The sequence below is a fragment of the Plecotus auritus genome (assembly GCF_963455305.1).
Source record: "Plecotus auritus genome assembly, chromosome: 13".
NCBI classification, from domain to species: domain Eukaryota; kingdom Metazoa; phylum Chordata; class Mammalia; order Chiroptera; family Vespertilionidae; genus Plecotus; species Plecotus auritus.
In genome coordinates, this window is record NC_137779.1 from 7,843,790 (window position 1) to 7,867,652 (window position 23,863).

General features: G+C 48.2%; 1 protein-coding gene across 1 annotated transcript in view; it reads left to right on the forward strand.

Annotated features, from left to right (window-relative positions):
• KSR2 (kinase suppressor of ras 2) overlaps positions 1-23,863 on the forward strand; it is a gene marked incomplete at its 3' end in the record, with an annotated part of 280,786 nt that overhangs the window by 194,075 nt on the left and 62,848 nt on the right. Inside the window, exons 6-7 of the mRNA XM_080649604.1 lie at positions 16,537-16,606; positions 18,712-18,795. Of these exons, the coding sequence (XP_080505730.1) occupies positions 16,537-16,606; positions 18,712-18,795 (154 nt within the window). The remainder of the gene's footprint in view (positions 1-16,536; positions 16,607-18,711; positions 18,796-23,863) is intronic.

Here is a 23,863-nt window from a genome sequence, read left to right on the forward strand (position 1 = left end):
TGCAAATTCCACGGAATGACTCTGTGTGGGGACCTTCTCAGCAGCCCTTTGTCTCAGCTGCCCTCACCCGTGGTCTGTGCATCCCTCGTCCGACACCGTCACTGACACTGCTGTTTCTGTGGGTCTATTTCAACGTGAGACCATTTACAATTGAAATTGATGGAGCACAGGGCTGGCTGTTTCTCTCCCTTCACAGGGACATCTGTGGTGATGGCAGCGTGGGGCCTCTGTCTGTCAACTCTTGTTTTGTTCTCACTTAAGCCTGAGCCAGGGCACAGTAAGCTAGCCTCTTCCAATTAGCATTTTCTTCAGGTCGGAAGAGACAGATCCTGTATCTCTGTGGTCTGAGATGGTTCTGCATTGAAGCTGGCCCCAGCTTCTCTGGGTCTCCAGGCTGCCTCTCCTCACACACAGGGCTTCTCTCCAGGGAGGTAACACAAAAGGATCCCCCTCGATAGCTTTGCTGGTGGTGTCTCCTCCTTCCTGAATATCAGAAATGGGGCCTCCCCCTCAGGGAAAACGAGGTTCAAATCCCAGAAGGACGTGTTCCTTAGCCGACCTCTGAGTCTCAGTTTTCCCATTTGCAAAATGGGGGCATCAGTACCTACCTCACGGGGTGGATTTTTCATTCATTCACTCATCCTTTTATTTATTTAAACATTCATTCATTTAGTGTTTGTGGAGATGCCAGTCCATGCCCATCACTGTGCTAGGTGCTGAGGACACAGAAGCGAAATAGTCATGGTTGTTACACAGTCAATGAGCTCAGGCAAGTAAAACACCCACGTGAGCAGACTCCAAACTAGTCTGCAGATTGGTATTACCTGGAGACCTTTTAAAACTTTCAAACCCAGGCTATACCGCAGTACAAATTAATCAAGGGTCCACAAACTTTTTATTAAGGATCCAGTCAGTATATAATTCAGCCTTTCCGGGCCACATCGTCCCTGTGTGGCTACTCAACTCTGCCTATATAGTGCAAAAACAGCCATAGACAATGGGCGTGGCTGTGTGGCAATAAAGTTTTATTTATAAAAACAGGCTGTGGGCCGTATTCGGTCCATGGCTATAGTTTACTGACCCCTGAATTAAATCACAATGCGAGAGGGCGTCACAGGCATCAGATGACTCCAGTAGCTGACAGTTCTGGGAACACTGACATGGCCATGTTAGCTGTTATCATTATTACTCGGCAGCAGCTCAGTTAAGTAACTTGTCCAGTGAGTGGCAAACTCAGGGCAAAAACCCTGGTCTTCCTAACTGTAAACCCCATACTTTTTATAACTCTGCTTCTCTGATTTAAGCTCTCAGAACCTCAGTTTCTCTATCTGTGAAATGGGAGTGATACTAAACCTCCCTGACAGAGTGGCTGAGAGGACTGAATGTGAAAATTGACCTAAACTGCAAGTTTGTCCTCAGGAGGGACCCATTACAGACGAGAGTCAGGAGGAATAGACAGCGTTGCCGGTGCTAGGGTAACTGTGGGGCCCTGGACAGACAGGGGGGAGGGGGGCAACAGTGGGAAAGAAAGTGGTGGGCTCTGTCTTTGCACAGATGGGCTTCATCTAGTCAGCTGCCCCAGCCGAGGTCCCACCCTGGGAGCTGGGGCTGGAGGTGTGGGTCAGGGCAGAGTGGGACCCCTGGGTTCCTGGGACGCCTGACTGTCCCAGGTCTCGCAGGACATGGGGAAGTGAAGCCGCCATTCAGAGCATTCGGCTGCTGGCTTGTTTTTGCTGGAGTTAGCAAGAAAAACCCTTCACCTCTCAGCACTAAGCCAAACTCTGCTTGAGACACTGAACACAAAGATGAGTAATTGGTAGCATCTCTTTTCCAGGAGCTCACAGTCAAGGGTGGTGGGGAGAACAGACATGTAAGCAGAGATTCTCTGCATAATGAGGATGTAGCCTGGAGAGGTAAGTGCAGGATGCTGCAGGAGGGGCATGGCAGGGCATCTGCCCCTGTGCATTCAGGGAGGGCTTCCTGGAGGAGCCATGCCTAAGCTGGATCTTGGGAAAGAGGTTGGCATGAGTTGGGCTAAGAGAAGTAGGGAGGGGGTGCAGAAGAGTTTTCAGATAGAGTGAACAGTTCCATTGAATGTGGGACTCAGGGAGGACTGGGCAGGGCCAGGGACAGCAATGGCCATGGGCAATTTTAAGCCCAGGACTGGCTCTTAACGCTGTCCTGTTGCTTTCTCAGTTACACGGGGGCTTTCTTCCTCTTGGGCCTGGGATCGGCATGTTCTTCCTCCCCATCTGCCTTTCTTAGTCACTTGAGTAGATAGGATGCTGTAGCGAAGTCCTTGAGACAATGATATTAAATAATACAGCAAGCCCACCCTCAGGATCATATTAGAGTAGCACCACACATATTTCCTCTTTGATCATTTATTTCCCGAGCACATCTCAACCAAACCAAGGTGGATCCATTGCCACAATGAGATTCTTCTGCATTTTTCTAGATGTTAAGATTTTATTTCCTTTTTTGCATTTTAATTTTATTACCTTGTTTCATAAACAGATTCTGACATTTTAAGATGACCCCCTCCTCTTTCCAGACCCTAGCAGTAAAATTATATCGAGGGGAAGTTCCAGGGGCAGGGGTGGAGTAGGGCTACTGGAGAGAAGGAAAGAGAGATTTCCTGATATGTCTCATGGTTTAGAATCAGGGGTGAATGACAGTGCCACTCCCCCTCTAATCTGTGGGTGTATCTCCTGGAATTAGAGGCTCATTGCCTTACTTTTCTTGCTATGCCCTCCCCTCCACCCCCGCCATCGGGCATGCATACCTGGCCTATAGTTAACATATTGGATTCTCCTTCTATCTTTCCCGCAAGGAAGATAATTACTCATGTGGCACCCGGGTCTCCCATTATTTGGTTACGAGGTTAAAAATCTCCGATACACTTGAATACATTCAGTAGTGAGCACATTATGAAATGTAATTAAGTGCCTCTGCTGTCTTCTCTTTCTCTGCCAGCAGTGGGATTTAATTGAGGCCATCTGAGGGGCTCAAATAAACCGCAGTGGTGACTCCAGCGTCAGGTGGTGCCATCACTGTCCACATGTTTGATTTATGGGGAACTGGGGACCCCAGCTCAGCAGTAAGGAGATGGTGATGGTCTTTTAAAAAGGGGAGAATGATTTGGGGAGGGGGTATTAAAATAAATATATTCTAGTTTCCCCACTAGATCTTGAAGGTGCTTCCAAATTGGTTTCACCATTTAGAAAATTTATTTACTTATTTATTATTTTTCTGCTAATTTTCATCTGAGGATATTTTTTCATTGATTTTAGAGAGAGTGGGAGAGAGGAAGGGTGAGGGAGAGAAAAATATCAATGTGAGAGAGACACATTGTTTGGTTGCCTCTGGCATGCATCCTGACCAGTGCTGGGGATCGAACCTGCAACCCAGGTATATGCTCTTGACCAGGAATTGAACCTGAGACCCTTCAGTGCACGGATGACATTCTTAACCATTGAGCAATACCAGCCAGGGCAATGGTTTCACCATTAAAAAAATTTTTAGCCGGGGCTGGGGCCAGGAGGAAGGGGTGACCAAAGAGACTTGAATTGTGACTCTGTAATGTCCTCCCCTCACAGTCTCTGCACTTTCTTGCCTTCTGCCCTGTACATCAGCCCGCTGTCTGCTGGGCTACCATTTACTCAGTGCCCTCACTGCTCACCTGTCTCACCCAGGTAGTCTTCCACCTGGAGACACTCCCAAGAGGGCCCTTTCTCTGTCTACCCTCTCGGCCATGACCATCTCCACCACCCCTCCCATTGCAACATACACATCCTCAGGATCTTCTCTCTGCCTTGATCAAGTGACAAGTGGATAATCATATTAATTAGCCCAGACAGAAGCAGTGAGGAGAGAGTTAATTTTCCTTTCCCTTGTCTTCACGGCTGACATGGATTCAGCAGTAGCATGTCATTGGAGACCTTGCAGGAGACAGTGAGCGCTAGGAAGAGCCCGGGGTGGGGGTGAGACTGGAGTGGGTTAGAACCTCGGCTGGACTGCTTGCGGTCCTCCCATGCCCAGCCCCACTCTTTTGTTACATGGGCATTGAAGCAGCACCCCCACAGGGTGCTAGGACTAGGTGAGCAGGGGGGTGACGCCAAGGGGTCCTGCACATTTGGGCTTGGAGAAAGGCCATTTGTCCAAGGATTCCCACTGTGTGAGTCGCAGAAGTGGGTCTTCAACGCAGGTCTTCTGGCTTCAAAGAAAAAAAAAATTTCATAATGTAGATGTATATCAAATCATCACATGGTATACTTTAAATATCTTACAATTTTATTTGCCAATTATACCTCCATAAAGCTGAGTGGGGAAAGAAAAAGAAAAAAAATCTCTGCTAATCAGCCAAGGAAATGAGTTCCTCAGCTCTAAATCAGGGGTTGACACACTTTTTCTCCAAAGGGCCAGGTAATAATCAATTTTGGCGGTGGGGGCCCTATTGTCTCTGTCGCAGAAGCAGTCACAGACAATATGTAAACGAGTGGGTGTGGCTGTGCCAATCAAATCTTATTTACAAAAGCAGGTGATGGGCTGGATGTGGCCTGAGGGTCACAGCTTGCCAAGCACTGCTCTGAATCAGAGTCCTGGAGAGCTTTGTCATGTTCTAACTGGTGTGTTAATTCTGGAGGCAGAGTGATGATGACAATGACAAAAGCAGTAATAACAGTATGTCAGGCACTCAGCAGAGCCCTGTTCCAATCATATTACCCCACTTCATCCTCCTGACTTCCCTATCAGGGAGATATTATGACCCTCTTTCTATAGGCTTTCTATAGACAAAACAGGGACTCAGGTGCAAGTGCCCAAGGTGTCATAGCTACCGTGTTTCCCCGAAAATAAGACAGTGTCTTATATTAATTTTTGCCCCCAAAGACACGCTAGGTCTTATTTTCAGGGGATGTCTTATTTTTCCATGAAGAAGAATACGGTACACATTTATTGTTAAATGAAAATAAAGGAAATTTATTACCTGTATACGGTACGGTAGTACGGTAGTTGTCAACACAAACCAGACAAACTGTGAATCCTACAGTATCAAGAATTTACTCATTTATTCAATGACAATCATGTCATCATCTTCTGGAACATCATCATAACAATCCAATTCCTGAATTTCCTGGTGAATTTCTTGTGACTCCATTTCTTTCAGAATCAGTGGACCAAATCTCTCATGTTTAGCAATAGCACTGTCTTTAAATGAGTACTTCTTGTCAAGGTAGCCTGCTTGCAATGCATTTGCAATGCAACTGTCAGTGATTTTCTCCCATGAATTCTTCACCCAAGTCACAACTTCTTGCAGTTTAGGTTTCACAAAGTTTCCACGCTGATTTCTCTCCATTCTATTCTCAATGTAGTCATTAATTTCCATGCGCAAATTGTCTTTGAATGGCTTGTTTATTGCAATATCAAGAGTCTGGAGATAGGCCGTCATTCCTGCGGGAATCATTATCTGATCTATTTTTCTTTCGTGAAGAAATGTCTTCATGTCTTTAGCGCAGTGAGTGCTGGCTGCATCCCAGACTAGCAGACCTCTTTGGCTCCCTCGCATAACAAGCGGCAGCATTAAATCGACCCACTTCCTTATAACTGCTTGTGTGGCCCAGGCTTTTTCAGTTTCAAGAATAAAAACTCCCAAAACACGTTCAATCTTTTCCTTCTTGCCCTTAGAAATGATTAAAGGTGGGATTTTAGTGCCATCCAGACGAATTGCCAAAATACAGGAAACACGTGCACTTTCGTAAGCAGTGGAGGGAATGTACGCTAAGGAGGCACCCCGCTGTTCAATTGTTGTTTGGGATGATTGGCCCATAAACACTGCAGTTTCATCCATAGCAATCATGTTGGAAAGATTGTATTTAGAGAAGTCAGCATCATCAATGAAGGACTTGAATGCAAGTGCTCGCTTAATAACTTGAGTATCTTCCAACCTAAACAATGTTGTAGATCTTCTTAAAGACAGTTCACTTCGCTGAAGGAAATTATCCAGCCAGTGTTGTTATGCTTTGAAGTCTTCGGGGGCTATGTCAAACTGTGGTGCCATTGCAAGGGCAAATTCTTGAATCTGAGCCCTATTCACAACCAAAGCCTTTGCTCTCCTGTCAACAACCCATTCACAGATCGGGTCTTCCAGCTCGGAAAATAATGGTTGCCGACCTGATCCACACTTGCACTTTTTAGCATTTCCCTTGTCCACTTGTTCAATGAGGTTACCATACTCTGCTCGCCATTTTCGGACCAATCGGATACTCAACATCTTCTCTTTGCAGAAAGCAGTGAGATTTTGGCCCCAAGAGTCTTCCACGATTCCTTTCTTGTACTCCACAGAGTAGCTTTTTCTTTTTGCGCTCATTTCTAGGGGTAAGAAAAAAAGGAATTGGGGTATCAAGGTGGGGGGAGGGGGATCACTCAAAATGACACGGGGGATCAGAGGGGGGAATCAAAATGGCACAGGAGAATCAGAGGGGGGATTACCATTTTAATAACCCCTTTTGATCCTCCTGTGTCATTTTGATTGCCCCCTCTGATCCTCCTGTGTCATTTTAAGTGATCCCCCTCCCCCCCCACCCCTGTGCCACTGAACACCTTCACCAGACATCCACCCTACCTCTTTATCAGACATTTATCCCCTGGGGCCTGCCTGGGGACTGTCACTGGGCTTACTGGGGCCTGGATCTGGGCTGGAGCAGGGTCTGCCACTGACTGAGAACCTTCAGTCATCAGGAAGGCGGCCGCGAGCATCAGGTAGTGTCACCAGAGACAGACCAGCACTCACCACCTTTGCCGCGTCCCGTCCGCTCTAATCCTCCTGTTCTTCTACACGCATCTGTGAAAGTCTCCTCCTCTCTCCCACCCCGCGCTCACCGCTCACTCTGACCTCCGCTCCGCCTCCACACAGCAGTGACGTCAGGACTCCGCATAACGTCACTGGTTGCTAGACGCCAGTCGGGGTGGCCCTAGCGACCAGTTTACGGTAAATTAATTTTCATTCTGAGACAGAGCCTGGGGGCCTTATTTTCTGGGGATGCCTTATATCCCACTCAGAAGGAAACCTGTAAGTAGGTCTTATTTTCGGAGGATGTCTTATTTTCGGGGAAACACGGTAGTAAGTGGTAGAGCTGATGTTGGAACATAGGTCTGCTGCAAGTCCCGCGCGCTCTCCCACACCCCAGTGGGCAACTGGATGACCTGGAGGCCCTTCTTGTTCAGAAAGAAGGATTTGGCTCTGACTCCAAAGGAGGTCCACGCTCAAGGTCTTGTCTCTAGTTTAAAGCCCCCATCCATGCAGATTGGGTTGACCACAATATCTCTGTTCCTGCCCTGTTCCTGCTTCTAGGTGGTAGCTCTGTTTTGCCTCAATGCCAGGGGATCCTGAATTGGTCTCTCCTGGGACTAGTCTCTTCCATCCAGAGGAAGCAGCCCAGGCCCTGGCCTGTGTTGTTCAGTGTCTAGGGCATCAGCCCTCACATGGAAGGGTGGTGAGTTTGATTCCAGGTAAGGGGCCACATACCTGGGTTGCAGGTTCCATCTCTGGCACATGTGGGAGGCAATCAATCGATGTCTCCCTCCCACATCGATGTTTCTCTCTCTCCCCCTTCACCCCTCCCTTCTACTCTCTCTAAAAATCAATGGGAGGAAAAAGAGAGTGAGCAGCACATCCTTTTTAATCCCTAGCATCGCATTCCTGTCAGGGCACCTGGGCCCACCTCGTCTACACAGTCGCTGGTGCCAGTTGTTCCCCGGACAACTGCATAGCCACCATAGCCCCCGGATGATGAAATAGGAGTTTGGGAAGTGGGTTATCATTGTCTCAGGGAGAAAATGATAACCATATTCACCAAGAAACTAGTTTGGCCTTGCAGAATCATGGAGCTATAACCTTTAGAGGCACACGTCATTAAAATGCTTTTAGATCCGATCCATTTGGATTGGGTGTGAAAGCAAACAGAGCTAGTCCCCGCTGTGCCCATAATGCCATGAGCAGCTTTCGTCAAGGACTGGTTGGCACGTTGGCTAGATCAGTGGGGCTTTAGCTGGTGACGGGCCTGTGGCCCCCAAAGAAGCTTTGAATAGTTTAAGTTTCTATTCTTTTCAGGTATTTTTGGGCCCAAGAGAATCTTCCTGTGGATTTGAAAGCAGCGTCATTGTTAAATTCTCACTTGGGCTGAGCTGGAAGCTTGGGGGCAGCGTGGAACTTTCACTTCAGTTGTGGTGTTTCTGAGGATAAGCTCTGCGGCTTGATGTCCAAGTTCAAATCCCAGCTCTACTACCTGAAATGAAGTTTCAGAGATCCAATTAAATAATACATCTGAAGCACTTAATCTGAGTCCTGCCATGCAGTACATGCTCAATAAATGTTAGCTGTTATTATTAACTAGAGGCCCGGTGCACGAAATTCATACATGGGGGCTGGAGGGGCCCTCAGCCCGGCCTGTACCCTTTTGCAATCCAGGACCCCTCAGACATCCTTCTCGCAATCCGGGACCACCGGCTCCTAACCACTGGCCTGCCTGCCTGATTGCCCTTAACCACTTGCCTGCCTGCCTGCCTGCCTGCCTGATCTACCTTAACCACTTGCCTGTCTGCCTGATCACCCCTAACCACTCTGCCTGCCTGCCTGATCACCCCTAACCCCTCTGCCTGCCTGCCTGATCACCCCTAACCCTTCTGCCTGCCTGCCTGATTGCCCCTAACCGCCTCTGCCTCAGCCCCCGCCGCTGCGGCTTTGTCCAAAAGGACATCCGGAATGACGTCTGGAAGGTCCTTTGGCTGTCCGGTCTAATTAGCATATTACGCTTTTATTATTATAGATAGTATTATGTGCTCCGAGGCCTTTATCTCCAGGGAAGCATTTAAGGATAGGGTAGCTCCTCTGTTATCCAAAACCACTTAGAGGCTCGGAGACTAAGTCGACAGTTTCTTGTACTCCTTTCCAACTCTAGGACCACATGTTTATTTTGTGTGGTTTTTTCTTTATTTTATTTTTTCTATCACCATTTATCCTCTTTATACCCTCTTCCACTCCCACTCCACCACACTGTTGTCCATGTCCATGTGTGTTCTCCCTCTCTCTCGCTCAATCCCTCCATAGGGCTGCATGTTTTAAACAATAAATGATACAGATGTCTCAGAAGTAGACATATTATAGGAAGCTAATAGTGTATGTGGTAGGGAGAGAGTAGCAAGGCTTTAACTCTATAGGAAACTGGGTTCAACTTTAAAGTCCACTAAGTACTAGGGATGGGCTTTAAGTTACCATCAGTTTCCTTATCTGTAAACTAGGGATACAGCCTCATAGGGTTGTTGCACTAAATGAAGAAATGGCTTTAGGAGGTGTATTCCCACTTGGGATATGTACAGTAAGTAAGGCTGATCACTGCTCCCATTCCAGGGTGTGGGTTTGTTTGTTTGTTTTTAATTGGGGGCAGCAGGTGGGATCTTGGCAGCTCAAGTGGGAAAGGGCTGGGCTGGGAGACCACTGGCCTGATGCTGGGGGTGGGGAGTTGGGAGGATGGGGGTGGGACACTCCTGTTTTTGTCACAGCCTGTCAGGCGATTCTCCCCTCCACCGCCAGAGGGAGCTCTTAAAATTGTGAGATGACTCCCCTCCCCAGACCCAGCATCCTTGCATCCTGACTCTGTTCTAATGAACTTCCAGGTTCCCACTGACTTCAAACAAATCTCAGGATCGTACTGTTTTATTTCCTTCATGGAATATGTCACTTTCATCCTCCTCCTATAGACTCTAAGCTCAGAAAACTTGCCCTGTTCACTATACCCCCAGATCCTAAAACCCTACCTGGCACAAAATAGGTACTGTATGTGTCTCCTATAGCTGCTGTAAAAAATTACCAAACTCAGTGGCTCAACACAACCCAGATTTATTATCGTACAAGTCCTGGAGCCCAAAGTCCAAAATCAAGGTGGCAGGAGAGTTGGCTCCTCCTGGAGGCTCTGGGGAAGAGTGTTTTCTCGCCTTTTCTAGTTTTTGAAGACAGCAGCATTTTTTGGCTCTTTCCTCCTTTGCATCCTCAAGGCCAGCAATCGTCCCATCTCTTTCTCTAACGCTGACCCTTGGGCCTCCCTATTTCGCTTATCATTACACTGGGCCCACCTGGATAACCTGGGGCAGTGGTCGGCAAACTCAGTCAACAGAGTGGCAAACCGAGCCGCAATTTGCCGACCACTGACCTGGGGTAATTGCACCATTTCAAGATCCGTAATCACATCTGCAAAATGTCTTTTTGTCTGTCAGGTAACAGACTTACAGGTTCCAGGGATTAGAATGTGAACAATTAGGGGCAGAAGGCATTTACTGGATAACTGCATGAACAACAGAAGGACTGAACAACAGGCTATTACATTGTGGACGAAAGGGGCCACATGCGAACCTGACCAGCTCAGGGGAGGCCTGCATGGTGGTCTTGCAAACTCAGAGACCTAAAGTAACCACAAAGGATGAAATTAAACTTTAACTAAAAGAAGTGTTGGTGGGTAGTCACCTCCTAAGCCAGTATCTTCACTGACAAGGTCAGCCTTTACCTTAACTGAGCCTAGCTGTCTTTTTGCATCTATAGTAACATACCCTTGAAACGTTCGGGTAACTTGTAACTTCCCTTTTCCCGGACCCCTTGGGGCACAACCTAATGTGCCTAGGCGCCAGGACAGATACTGCAGATTCCTTCATTATCATGTTAATTGTTCCTGCACCCACCTAAGTATGTGTCTATCATTTTACATTTTATCCAATCCCAGGGGTTAACCCCTCCTCCCACCCCTCACCCCCGCTTTGCTTTCTCTCACCTCTCTAGTCTATCACCAATGTATTTCATGTAACCCACCTATGTCCCTTCCTTTGATTGGAATGTATAAATATAGCTGTAACCCGCCATTCTCAGGAGCTTTATCTCAATCCATTGAGGTTCTGTTTCCTGGCAATTGTCGACAGTTTGACTCAAATAAACTCACAAAATTCTCTACAGGTTTGAATGTTTTTATGTTAACAACATACCTTCCAGGGCTCTGTGGCCCTTCCCTGAGTTTTAACAGGGTGGGTGCCCCTCATTTCCTCTGCCTTCCCCAAGACGCAGGGAGGAGGCATGGACAGCATTAGGTGGGTTGAACTCCCTGTATGTGGAGGGCTGTCCCATGGGGCTAATGATAACAGCTGATGGTTACCAGAATGCGTACACTGTCAGGTATGGATTAAATGAGATAGTATATATAAAGGCCTTATATGGCAATAGTGCCTGGTACGTGGTAACACCACAAAAAAAGCATATCTATTATTTTTTATTTTCTTCTGATGGTTATTTTTTTAAAAAACATATGTTTTTATTGAGTTTTAAAGAAAGAGGAAGGGAGAGGGATAGAGAGATAGAAACATCGGTGAGAGAGAAACATCATCAATCAGCTGGAAATCAAATACCCTGATGAGGAATCAAACCGTTGACCTCTTGGTTCAAGGTAACTCAACCGCTGAGCCACACTGCTGGGCTGATTGTTATTCTTATTTCTTTTCCTCCAGTTCGTTTCCCTCCTCTTCCTTCTCTTTATTGTCACTGTTTTTCACCTGGTGTCCCTGTGTTAAAGGTTTTTCGATGCTTTTCTCATGTCTGACTCTGAGTTTTTCATATCAAAGCTCTACATTACATGAATGCTTTGTTAATGTCAGTTTCTTCTGTCGAGGCTTCTGTTTGTCTATCTGGCTACCTAGGTGGTTTCAAAGACCAGGGCTCCTGGTTTATCCCCTTCTATGCGGAGGCACTTTTGTGGGGGCCTGTAGAAGGGAGAAGACCCCACCTTCCCTCCAACACGTTCCCTTTCCAGGCAGAGGAAATGAAAATGTCTAAGGAGAAATGTCTGTTATTCTCCCCCTGGGACAGAAGGCAGCAATTCTGCTTCCGTGTCTGCATGACTTGTTATCAGAAAATTAGACTAGAAAAAGAATCTTTTGTTCAGCTATGGAGACTTCTTAATAGGCGGTTTGATTGTTAAGCAGAAGTGTCTATATCAGTTTAATTGCTGTAAATGCTGTTTGCCTTCTCTGTTATGATAAGGCCTCAATTTTCATAGAATTCCACCCCCCTTCCCTTTAAACTGTTTCCCTTTGCTTTAAGGCTTGCATTGGCAAGTGTAATGAAATCCAAACGCAGCAAGTAAAAGGAGGGTCTCAGAGTTCAGCTCCTCACTCCCCATGTGATGCTGTGAGCAGGTTATTAGAGCCTGAGAAGAATGCTGCTGCAGCTCGTAATGTAATGGACAGAGTTCATCCTTCAACCAGATATTGGGGGAATGAAACCAAACGACTAAACTTAATTACTTCTGCTTTTTCGAGACGGCGCTGTAATTGAGAATAACAGGATAATTAGGCTATGAGTGGAACAGTGGGATGAGCTTATAATACAAGAGGACTTGCTGTCTGCTGACTTGAGCCTCAGGAACACCATCCGGGTCTTTTGGGGGCTGATGGAGTAGAGAGATGCCCGGAGAAGTAAAAACGTCTGAATCTGGGATTCTCATCCTTGGCGCCATTGACCTTGGGAGCTGGTTAGTTCTGTGCTGGGGTGGGGGGGGGAGCGGGGGGGTTGTCCTATGCACTGTAGGATGTTGAGCAGCATCCCTGGCCTCTGACTGTTAGATACGAGTAGCATCCTCCCCACCCTAGTATGACAACCAAAAATAACTCCATTCATTGCCCAATGTCCCCTGGGGGCCATAAGTGCCCCTAGTTGAGAGCTCTGGTGTACGGGCTTTTGGAGGACTTGTGAACAATTGCAGAGTTACAGCTTGAGGAGCTGCTAGTGCCTGGCTGTGTGACCTTCAGCAAGTCCCTGCACCTATCTAAGCTCCTGTGTCTTCCTTTGTACAGCGGGAATAATGAGAACCCTGAGTGCAACAAGGCACAGCTTCCAGGTAGAAACTTCAGTGGGTAACACATAGTGAGTAATCAATAAACTCAGTGTTTATATTATAACTGAGGTGTCCCTCAGCCCGGCCTGCACCCTCTCTAATCTGGATGTCTGACTGCCAGACAACCCTCTCACAATCCGGGACTGCTGGCTCCTAACCACTTGCCTGCCTGGCTGCCTGGTTGCCCCTAACCATTCTGCCTGCCAGCCTGATAGCCCCTAACTGCTCCCCTGCTGGCCTTAATTGAGACCTAACCGCTCCCCTGCCAGCATGATTGACACCTAACTGCTCCCTTCCCGGCCCGATCACCCCCAACTGCCCTCTCCTGCAGGCCTGGTCGCCCCCAACTGCCCTCCCCTGCTGGCCATCTTGTGACAATGTGGGGGCGGCCATCTTGTGACATGAGGGCATGAGGGTCAATTTGCATATTACCTCTTTATTATATAGGATAATCTTAGATTCAGCAAACATGTTTTAAATACTTATTTTGCCCTATGCTCTGAGGCAGTGAGGCAGAGACAAAGATGTGGTCTCTGTCCTTGCCAGAGAGGCAGATAATGCAGACTTGTAGGTATGACCCTATTCTTCACCCTGGCAGGCATTGCTAGGCAATCTCTGTGCTCTTTCCTAGTGAGCCTCAAAATCCTTCTCAACACACCTTTCGTGCCAGCCCCTACTGATGCTCCAGGAGATGGAGCGCCCATGTGGCACTCCCAGTTTTGTGGATTCCCCATGAGGAGGCGGTGTATCTGAGCTAACCCTCCTCTCCAGCACAACTTCACCCCTTCCCCCGTCCTGGTCCTGGAGAACATTTTAAGGAATTAGCAGGTAGAATCCTTCCTCTCAAATCTCACTTCAGTCCCCAAAGGAGATGGGAATGGGAAGAAAGCGCGCGCGTTCTCTCCCTCCCTCCCTCCCCCCGCCCCTCAAATGTTTTTCTTTTTTTCTCGGAAACTGAAACAAGTAGTAAAATGGGATTACAAAAGGGGTGACATTTAGTTTTTAGTTAAACTAGAGGGGATTCCACTGGCAATGATTCTGAGTGAGTGATCTATCAGGCTGCGTCCCTCCTGTTTTCTCTGCCCTTTGGGGCTTGGAGACTCATTAGCTCTCTGAGGAAGGGTCCCAGGGCAGAACTGGGGTTTCTGGAAACAGCTTTCAGATGGCTCCGCCAGTGTCAGGAGACCGAAGAGAGGGTTTGAATGGGCTGGGGGTTAAATGCTCCCTGATCGGTTCAGACAAGCCTGGCTCCCCCATGAGCACACAACTCCATTACAATTGCTGTGAAAAATGAGGTATGCATTTGCAGCTCGGAAAACAGGGAGCTGGCCCAGTTCATCTCGCCTGAGAAATGAGAGCTGGCGTGCGGATCAGCCTCTGGCTTCTCTCCCTGGCTGTTGGAGCTTTCACAGGCAGCACTAGTTCATTTCTGCTATTGTTTCACACCTCTCAGCGCCTTCAAGGTCTGTGAGGAGCCGGGAAGTAGAAGGAAGGTGGGGGCTGGTGCTCAGTCTGCAGAAAAAGTCCCAGAACTCAGTCAGTGGAGGTCACTGGAATTTAGTCTAAGATAAAAAAGAAAAGACCAGATGGGGACAGGAATCCAGTCTGAAGTCTGCGTGATGTATAGTTTCCCCCTCATTCCCACCCATCCATCCACCCAGCCTAGCAATTCATTCACCCATCTACCCATTTGTCCATCTATCCAGTCATCTGTCTATCCACCTACCTATACAACCATTCATCCACCTACCTATCCAAACATTCATCCATCCATCCATCCACCCACCCACCCACTCACCCACCTAACCTACCTACCAATCCATTTACCTATCCATCCATCCACCCATCCACTCACTCACCTAGCACTTAATCCACCTACCTACCCATCTGCTCATCTTACCTATCATCTGTTCAGCCACCCACCTCTCCAACCATTCATTCATCTATCTATTCACCCACCCACCCACCTACTAATCCGTCTACCTATCCATCCATCCACATTCCCACTCACCCACCTAGCATTTTACCATCTACCCATCTATCTACTCATCTGTTCATCCATCCACCTATTCAACCATTAACCTACCCACATGTTCATCCATCCATGCATCCATCCATCCACCCACCCACACACCCATCAACCAGTCCATCGACCTATCCATCTATCCACTCATCCACCTGTTTATCAGTCCATCCCTTTATTCTAGAATGAGTTTAGATGGTTCATGGTTGGACATATTTTAAACTAGAGGCCTGGTGCACAAAATTCATACACTGGGGGGAGGGTGTCACTCAGCCTAGCCTGCACCCTCTTCAATCTGGGACCCCTCAAGGGATGTCTGACTGCCCATTTAGGTGGGATCAGGCCTAAATGGGCAATCGGACATACCTCTCACAATCCAGGACTGCTGGCTCCCAATCGCTTGCCTGCCTGCCTGCCTGATTGCCCCTAACCACTTCTGTCTGCCAGCCTGATTACCCCCTGACTACTCCCCTGCCAGCCTGATCAACACCTAACTGCTTCCCTGCTGGCCTGGTTGCCCCCAACTGTCCTCCCCTGCAGGCCTGGTTTCCCCTAACTGCACTCCCCTGCTGGCCTGGTCACCCCTAACTGTCCTCCCCTGCTGGCCTGGTCGCCCCCAGCTGCCCTCCCCTGCAGGCCTGATTGCCCACAATTGCTCTCCCTTTCAGGCCTGGCCCACACCCTGAAGGCCTGGGTCCCCCCTCAACTGTCCACCCTGCAGGCCTGGTCGCCCCCAACTGTCCACCCCTGCAGGCCTGATCGCCCACAACTGCCCTCCCCTGCCGGCCATCTTTGACCCCATGGGGGCGGCCATCTTGTGTTGGAGTGATGGTCAATTTGCATATTACCTCTTTATTATATAGGATTATATAGGATAGTTACCTATAATATATAGAAAGTTATACTAGTTTTCCATATAGAGTTTGATTTTAAAATAAATGTATTTAAACAAACAAAAGAGTCAACTTAAAACAGGCAACAAATAACTCTATGGGTTGTACAGGGTTGTGACCAAAATTAGGAAGGTGGTACTTGCGTGACTGGCATTTGGAATCTACCGCTTTAGAACTTTGCCTGCAAGGGCACATGCTCTAGAGCCCCTCAAGCCTGGATTCACAGTGACTGTGCTGCTTCTGAGGTGTATGACCTTGCACAACTGACTTCCTTTCTCCAGGCCTCAGCTTCCTTACCTTCAAGGTGAGGATGCTAACAACCCCTAACTTTGGGATTGTTTCACGATGTACTGAACTGAGGCACGTGTCGGCATACACCCAGCACATACTAAGCACTCTGTAAACGGAAGTGATGCTAATCTTATTGTTTGCACACTGGCTTCCTTCAGGGCACTCTCTGGCTGCCCTTCCCAGGGGGACCTTGCATGGGTTAAGATAAACAAGCTACACAAGTGTTCTGCTTGGCTTTGGTTTAACAAGTGATGTGGTCATTGTCCTACCTGAGGGCGGTGAGCCTCCCTCTTACTGGGTTTGACTGGAGCTCACACCAGCCTCTAATCCTCTAGGTAATGGGCCCACGCCAGCCTCCGACCCTCTGTGTAACAGGCTCTCCTCCTCTCTTCTCTCCCCACAGACACACTGTCAGTACCGCGCTGGTCCCCGCAGATCTCTCGCAGAGACCTTAGCAACTCCATCAAGCACAGGTAGGCTGGATTCCTACCTCCCAGCATGGTGGAGGCTGGGCACTGTGACCCCCGTGGTGGGGAGAGGCTGGGCAGATGTGTCACTCCAGCTGCTGTGTCACCATGCTGCTCTCTCATGGGCCAGGCTGAACCTCAGCGTGACGGCCAGGGACTGAGATGTCTGCGTCTTATTAACCTGGCCCTTATGAAATTAGCACATAATGGTTAAAAGCCAGGGCTTTGGAGTTTGACTGACCTGTGTTCCAGATAGTAAAGTTTTGCAGCCTTGAGGAAGTTACGTAACCTCTCTGAGGCTCAATTTTCTCCTCAGATAATTCTGCCTACCCACATGGTGGTTGTGAGGATTAAATGAGATAATATATTAAAGTGCTAAGCAAAGTCCCTGGCATATAATGACCACTTAATAACTGGAATCCTTGTCAAAACGAATGCTTTACATCCTAATTTTGGGTCTCCCCACTCAGAAGACACAAGAATGGATGGTCACTTCTTCTGAGGTGTCAGTCAGTACAGAGCTCCAGCCATGTTGAGTACATGGGGCCACCTCTGCAGGAACACACCTGTCCTTTCAGGAGGGAGATTTGTAACTACTAGTCATCCCTTATAAGAAGTTCTTTACTTTCCACAGTTTAGCTCATTATCCTCACAGTCTCCTCAAAAACACAGTAGGGTAAATGGCAAAAGTGTGGTCATGTCCATTTGACAGATTGGAAAGCTGAGGCCCTGGACGATTCAGTGATGGATCTACAAGCTAGCTGACCTCAGCACTTTGTGTTCTTTGAACACTGCTGCTGAGAGGTTTCTTTGCACCAAGGCCTCCGTGAATGGGTTGAGGGACTGGTTCACTCATTCATGGATTCTTTCCACTTGTATTTGTAGAGAATTTCTGTGCCATGGCTGCAGCACTGAGAGAGATGTAGACCTGCGCCCTTGAGGATCTCATGGTCTAGTGGAGGGTTAGACAGCTAACAGACCAGGACAGGAGGGAGAGATTAGGGCTATGGATGTGGAGGGCAGTATCAGGGGCAGACGCATCACCGTAGCTGGGTGAGGCGGCATGAGCACGCTGTCCCGGAAAGGCATCTCATCAACAGTTCTTGAAAGAAATATGTTGACAGGACACTTGTTAAGTCTCAAATGAGAAAGTGGTGAGAAACATGTGATAGACACATCAATGGTCAGGCAGTGAGATGCAGAGAGAAAGGCATCAAGGAGGGGCCTATTTTTTGTTTCTTTCCTCTGCACTGCCCCTTGGCTCAGCTCCACCCCTGTATTGGCCTCACCCCTGGCTAAGCAACACCCCCTGACTCAGTTCTTCCCCCTGGATTGGCCATGTTCTTGACTCAGTTCCACTCCCTGGCTCAGCGCCTGCTATCTCTTGGAGAAGAAAGTACCCTGGCCCCAATGGGATAGAAATGGAGGAATGCACCTCCATTCCTGCTGGTTTCACCGCTGTATATCAGGGGCCTCCAAACTGCCTTAGTTGCAGCAAGTGGTGGTGGTTGGGGAGGGAGAGGAGCTGATGTTCTGAAAGGCTTTCTTTTTAGGGGACTCTCCTATAGTTTGTGGTTTCAGCTTGTTGGGGCGTGGTCCCCTCTTGAAGCTTCCCAGGTGACGTGGCTAGCAGTGATGGGGACTAGCTTAGCGGGACTTCCCGGAGGCCTCATCTTGCTTTGGAGGCTACAAGGACAGTTCCAGCCCCTTCCATAACTCTGCCCTAGACTGAACTTGGCACATAGTAGGATATCAGGCAACATTTGCTGAATGACTGATTGACTGTTTAGGAATGATCAGGTAATACAATCACAACCCAATTAATTGAGGGCTCACTATGTATCAGGTGCTGTGTGAAAGCCCTGACATTATTCATGACCTTGTTTAATCCTCCCGATGACCTATGAGGTCGATACTGTTATTATCCCACTTTACAGATGAGGAAACTGAGGCTCCAGGGGTTTAAGCAAGTTGATTAAATCACGTGTTGGAAGAAGCAGGACTGCAAAAGTGCCAGCCTGGAGGTCTTACCTTTAAGGGGTTCATCCTGATAGAGACAGGTCAGTCGGCCATCACCCTAACCTTGACCATTTTCTGTCGCTTTTCCACAGGTTTTCCACCAAGTACTGGATGTCTCAGACGTGCACAGTTTGTGGGAAAGGGATGCTTTTTGGCCTCAAGTGTAAAAATTGCAAGTAAGTGGCTGTACCTGGAAGTGTCTTTTCATGGTGTCTGGTGTCAGCTAGCGCTTCATTGGACCGTGAAATGGCTGATGGGAGTTTGGTTTCTTGACTTTCAGTTGAATTGCTTGCTCCGTTTTTTGGAAATCAATCTTAAATGAACCTGTATATTTGGGGAAGGGCTCAAGGGGAGCAGTTCTGAAAGAGAACCCAAGCTGATGGGCGGTGCTAGAAGTAAACGCATAGTGCTGTCTGCTGAGGCATGGGGGCACCTTGCAGCTTCATAGCATCGAAGATAAGGGTTGGTAACTTTTTCCAGAGCTGATCAGATAGTAAATATTGTAGGCTTTGCGTCTAGGCCATAGTGTCTCTATTACAACTACTCGGCTCTGCCATGTAGCTCAAAAGCAGCCAGAGACAATATCCAAATGGGCATGACACATTTATATATTTCCATAAAACCTTATTTGCATAAATATTCTGCCAGCTGGCTTGGGCCCCCTTGGCTGTAGTTTGCCAATCCTTGAGTTAGACTTTGTGAAGTCTTTATCTCCTTTATTGTTTCTCCTCTCAGCGGTGGGTGTGATGATTCTCCCCATTTTACAGATGTGAAAACTGAGTCTTGGCAAGGATAAATCTCCTGCCTGAAGTCACACAGCCAGGAAGTGGCAGTCAGGACTTAAACCCTGGCACCTAACTTTTCTGTGGCATCATGTTGGTCCCGAGTTCCCCCCCACCCCACGTCCACACATACGTTCCAGGTCATGGCTGGCAAAAGGAGGGGAAGCTGTAGAAAAGCTATGGTGCTCAATGTGGGCTCTTGAGTCAGACTAAGATGGGCTTACATTCTGGCTCTCTTACTTTCTAGCTGTGTGACCTTGGGCTATAGTTTGCCAGTCCCTGAGTTAGACTTTGAAGTCTTTTTCTCCTTATTGTTTCTCCTCTGAGCGGGGGGTGTGATGATTCTCTCATTTCTGTTTCTAGTATTTTCATCTGCAGGAGAGGAGTAGTCATCATACCTGCCTAATGTGGCAGTGAGCATTCAGGAAATCAGCACTGAAGGACAGCCTGGTGCGGTGGCAGGCTCAGGCTTCTGTCAGAGGTCACATGCCTCTCTGCCTGGCCTCCCTCTCTCCTTCCGTAAATGTGTATCAAATACCCACTCTGGTCCAATGACTATAAAATAGTCAATAACATTCAGCTGTGTCAAAGAATTACAAATGAATGTACATCTGACTGCTGATGGGAGCCACTTAGATTAAAAGATGGCAGGAAACTGCCTGACTGGCATAGCTCAGTGGTTGAGTGTGGACCTATGAATAAGGAGGTCAGGGTTCAATTCCCTGTCAGGGCACATGCCCGGGTTGCAGGCTCAATCCCCAGTAGGGGGTGTGCAGGAGGCAGCCCATCAATGATTCTCTCTCATCATTGATGTTTCTATCTCTCTCCCTCTCCCTTCCTCTCTGAAATCATTAATATATATATATATATTTTAAATTAAAAGGAAAAAAAAAAAGATGGCAGGAAACCTTCTTCCTCTGTAGCCTTGTCTGTCCCTGGCTGCAGACTCTCATTTGGGCTCCTCCAGGCCCCCACCCCCAGCCCTGCCTGGTGATGGAGGTGGGCTAGCCACAGGGGCCAGGGCTCCCTCTTCCCTCAGCCTGGAGGTCTCACCTGAGTGATGAAGGGAAGGCTCCCTTCTCTTGTGGGAAGGATTAGTTAGTTCCAGCTCCTAAGGAGCCTTCAGCTCCATGGACATAGGGAAGACAGACAGGACAGTAATTACCAAGCATTTGTGTTGGGAGGCCGCATGCCCACCTTGGTCCTCCACAGACCCAGGCTCTCAGGTGAGCCCTGAAGATGTCGGCCCCTGGTCTTTCCCACTCCGAGAGGCACAAGGCCAGGCCTGGGGTCCAACCGGAAGGCTGTCTGATTTCCCCCGAACACCAGCTGCTCCCGGGCTGTGCGCAGTCACACCGTGTTCTGTGGGGGACAAGGCAGCTTTCACAGCCTCGCACCTGTGGTGTGGAGGTTTTGAAGGCAGGTAATTAGGTGACAGGGACACAGCCAGGAGTCGGAGAGGCTGAGGCTTCCTGAGCCGGTTTAATTTTCGGCACTGGATGCAGAACTCAGAGGCGGCCCGTGCTTCTGTCCTCTGTTCAAGAAGTAATGAGCAAAGGCTCAGAGCCTGCCAAGGGTTGGGGTGGGGGAACTGGGGGAAGCATGAGGATCTGGGGGAGGGCTGGCTGCTAGAAGCACAGACTTTGGAAGCAGCCAGAACCGAGTTTGAGTCCCAGCTCCATCGCCCAACTCCCTGTATGAGCGGAGCAAGACACTTGCCATCTGGGAGCTTAGTTCCCTTATTTGTAAAGTGGGCGCGCTAGGAGCACCCACCACAGGACTGTTGGAAGGAGTCAGTGACATGTCCTTGCCCTCAAGTTACAAGGTTTTATTACAGAACTTTCTCCTCCCTCACCTTGTGCAAAAGTGACTCCTGGTGTGAGCATGGCAGAATTCAAGCCACGCCATGCTCCACTGTGCCATGGGCACCAGTTTGCTGAGCCCTTAGGAAACCTGCCACAGTGGGAAGCAGACTGTGTCGCTGCTGCAGGGCCCAGCACGCTCAGGAATCCTGACACATCCCTGTGTGACTACAGCAGGGTGAGCGCTCTCTCCAGTTTGGAGCGGCGAGCCCGCATCACAGGTATCACAGTTGAAAGTTGAATGTATTCTTCTGTGAATAAAACCCTGCCACTTTTGCATTAAGAACAGCGAAGATGGACGGTCATTGGTATTTGTTTTCAAAGGCAGCGAAGTTTTGGACACACTTATGTATGGGCAAGGTAGAAGGGTTGGATGAGGGTCAGAGACAGGTAGCACACAGACCCCACTGTCCAGGAGTTTAGGGGAGACACAGCTGTTGAGAAATGAATTTCAGTGAAACAGAAGTGCACGATAAAGACAGTGACCGGTGGAATTTCAGAGCGGTGGCACCGAGACTGGGGGGGGGGGAGGGGCAGCTTTTTAGAAAAAATGAGCAGAACCATTTGTTCATTTACTCACAAGGTTTTTATTATTTTTAAAATCTGAGATAAATAAGGTAACATGCTCAGCCTACTACTTGGCCCATGATAAGACCTTAATAGACAAAAGTGAATACAGTGACTAATGTTATGAATTAATTTTGGGGTACCCCTCCACCCAGGAAGCCAGGATTCTCCTGTGTGTCTCACCCCCTTCCCTCCTGCTTCTGTGTCACGCCCACTTCCTCCGGAATTATCATCAGCTGTCTTGTTGGTGTTCTGAATAGAGAGATTAATGAACTAATAGGAAATTATGCTCAGAAAGCAATTTGCAGTTATCTAAATCGAGGCGTTTTCATCAAATAGGTTCATGAGCGCAGAGTGGAGTTCCATTCTAAGTGGTCGGATGTCAGCACAATTGAGTATTGTCTGATAATGTGGGTTCAGCTGGCTGAAGTTTGCCTTTGCAAGAAGGTGCTGATGGGTTCCCCAGCCTTGATCATGTTATCTGCCTCTTTCCTCTGTGGGCAGCTGAGGCCTGGGACCTCTCCCCTCATCTGCATTTCAAGACGGGATTTGGGTAGCTGTACTCTAGAAAGCAAGAGTTGGAACCAAGGTGCTTTTTTTTCTGCATGGGCTGGAGTGTGGGAGGGGGGGTGTCTTCTAAAACCTCCATCTATCACTTGTAGGAATACCCATCTCAGGGTCTGCCTCTAGGGAGCCTAACTCAGTAAGTCAGCATCAGAGTCCAGAGTTGGCAGCCAGAGAGAGCTGGGCTCAGGTTCTGGCTCTGCCACCTCCCAGCTGGGTGACTCTGGAAAAGTTTCTAAACCTCTCTGATGGAAAGCGAGGCTCATGCATACATTCATTCAAGGTGATAAGACATGTACTGGTAAGTAACCCAGGCACATTAATGACCTGGGGACTCCTTCAAATTAGAATCTTTAAATAAGTTGTTCAGCATTTTCTTCATGGCAGAAATGGATTTTCTATTAATATAAAGTATAAACAACGAAACAAAAACCATATCACCTCTGTGGGTTGAAGCAAGGTCAATGGTCTGGAAAATCTAGCTTATTTCCTACTTCTCTGTAGTTCTCGTTCTCTGTTTTTCTTTGGGGATTTTCTGAACCAGTCACCATAGGAGACAAATTGAAGGGTTTATATCCGTGTTTCTCAACTGGGCACCGTTGCCATTTGGGGCCAGGTGATTCTTTGTCTAGGCTAGGGATCTCTTGTGGATGTTTCAAAGAATTGCTGGCCTTCACCCACTAGATGCCAGTAGCCCCCCAACTCTACCCTCAGTTGTGACAACCAAAAATGTCTCCAGACATTGCTAATGTTCCTGGGGTGAGGGGGGAAGGCAGCAAAATTGCCCTTGGTGGGCAAGCACTGGTTATATAGTAAATCACTCATTCCCAACCCCTGGGACTGTGGTATGCATTGTTCCATTTCAGAGTTCTAGCATTATAGTGCTATTTCTTTCTTTCTTTTATTTTTTTTTAAGATCTTGTGCTTTAATATATATATCTTTATAGATTTCAGAGAGGAAGGGGGAGAGAGAGAGAGAAATATCAATGATGAGAGAGAATCATTGATCGGCTGCCTCCTGCACGCCCCCACTGGGGATCAAGCCCGCAACCCGGGCATGCGTGCTGACCAGGAATCAAACTGTGACCTCCTGGTTTATAGGTCAACACTCATCCACTGAGCAACACTGGCTAGGCTACAGTGCTATTTCTAAAATAATCAACAGGTTATACAGCAATCAAGCATTCTGGTTTGTCTGGGTTGAGCAGTCAAGGCCCATGTCCCAGGTGACCCAGGTTGGCAGGTCCATGCTCATGGAAACATTTCATGTGTTCCCACTAAGGTCACTGCCCACTTCATAAGCATCTCCCTAGAAAGGTAGAGAGTGGCATTTGGAACCCAAGCACTAGATTTTCCATTTGTCCCAGTGGGGCTTTGATGCACTTTCTACAAGCCCCCTCCCCGCTGCCTGCAGTAGCCTGGCTGGGCATGCTTGCGTTTCTTTCTCTTCCTGCAAGCTGTCACTTTTA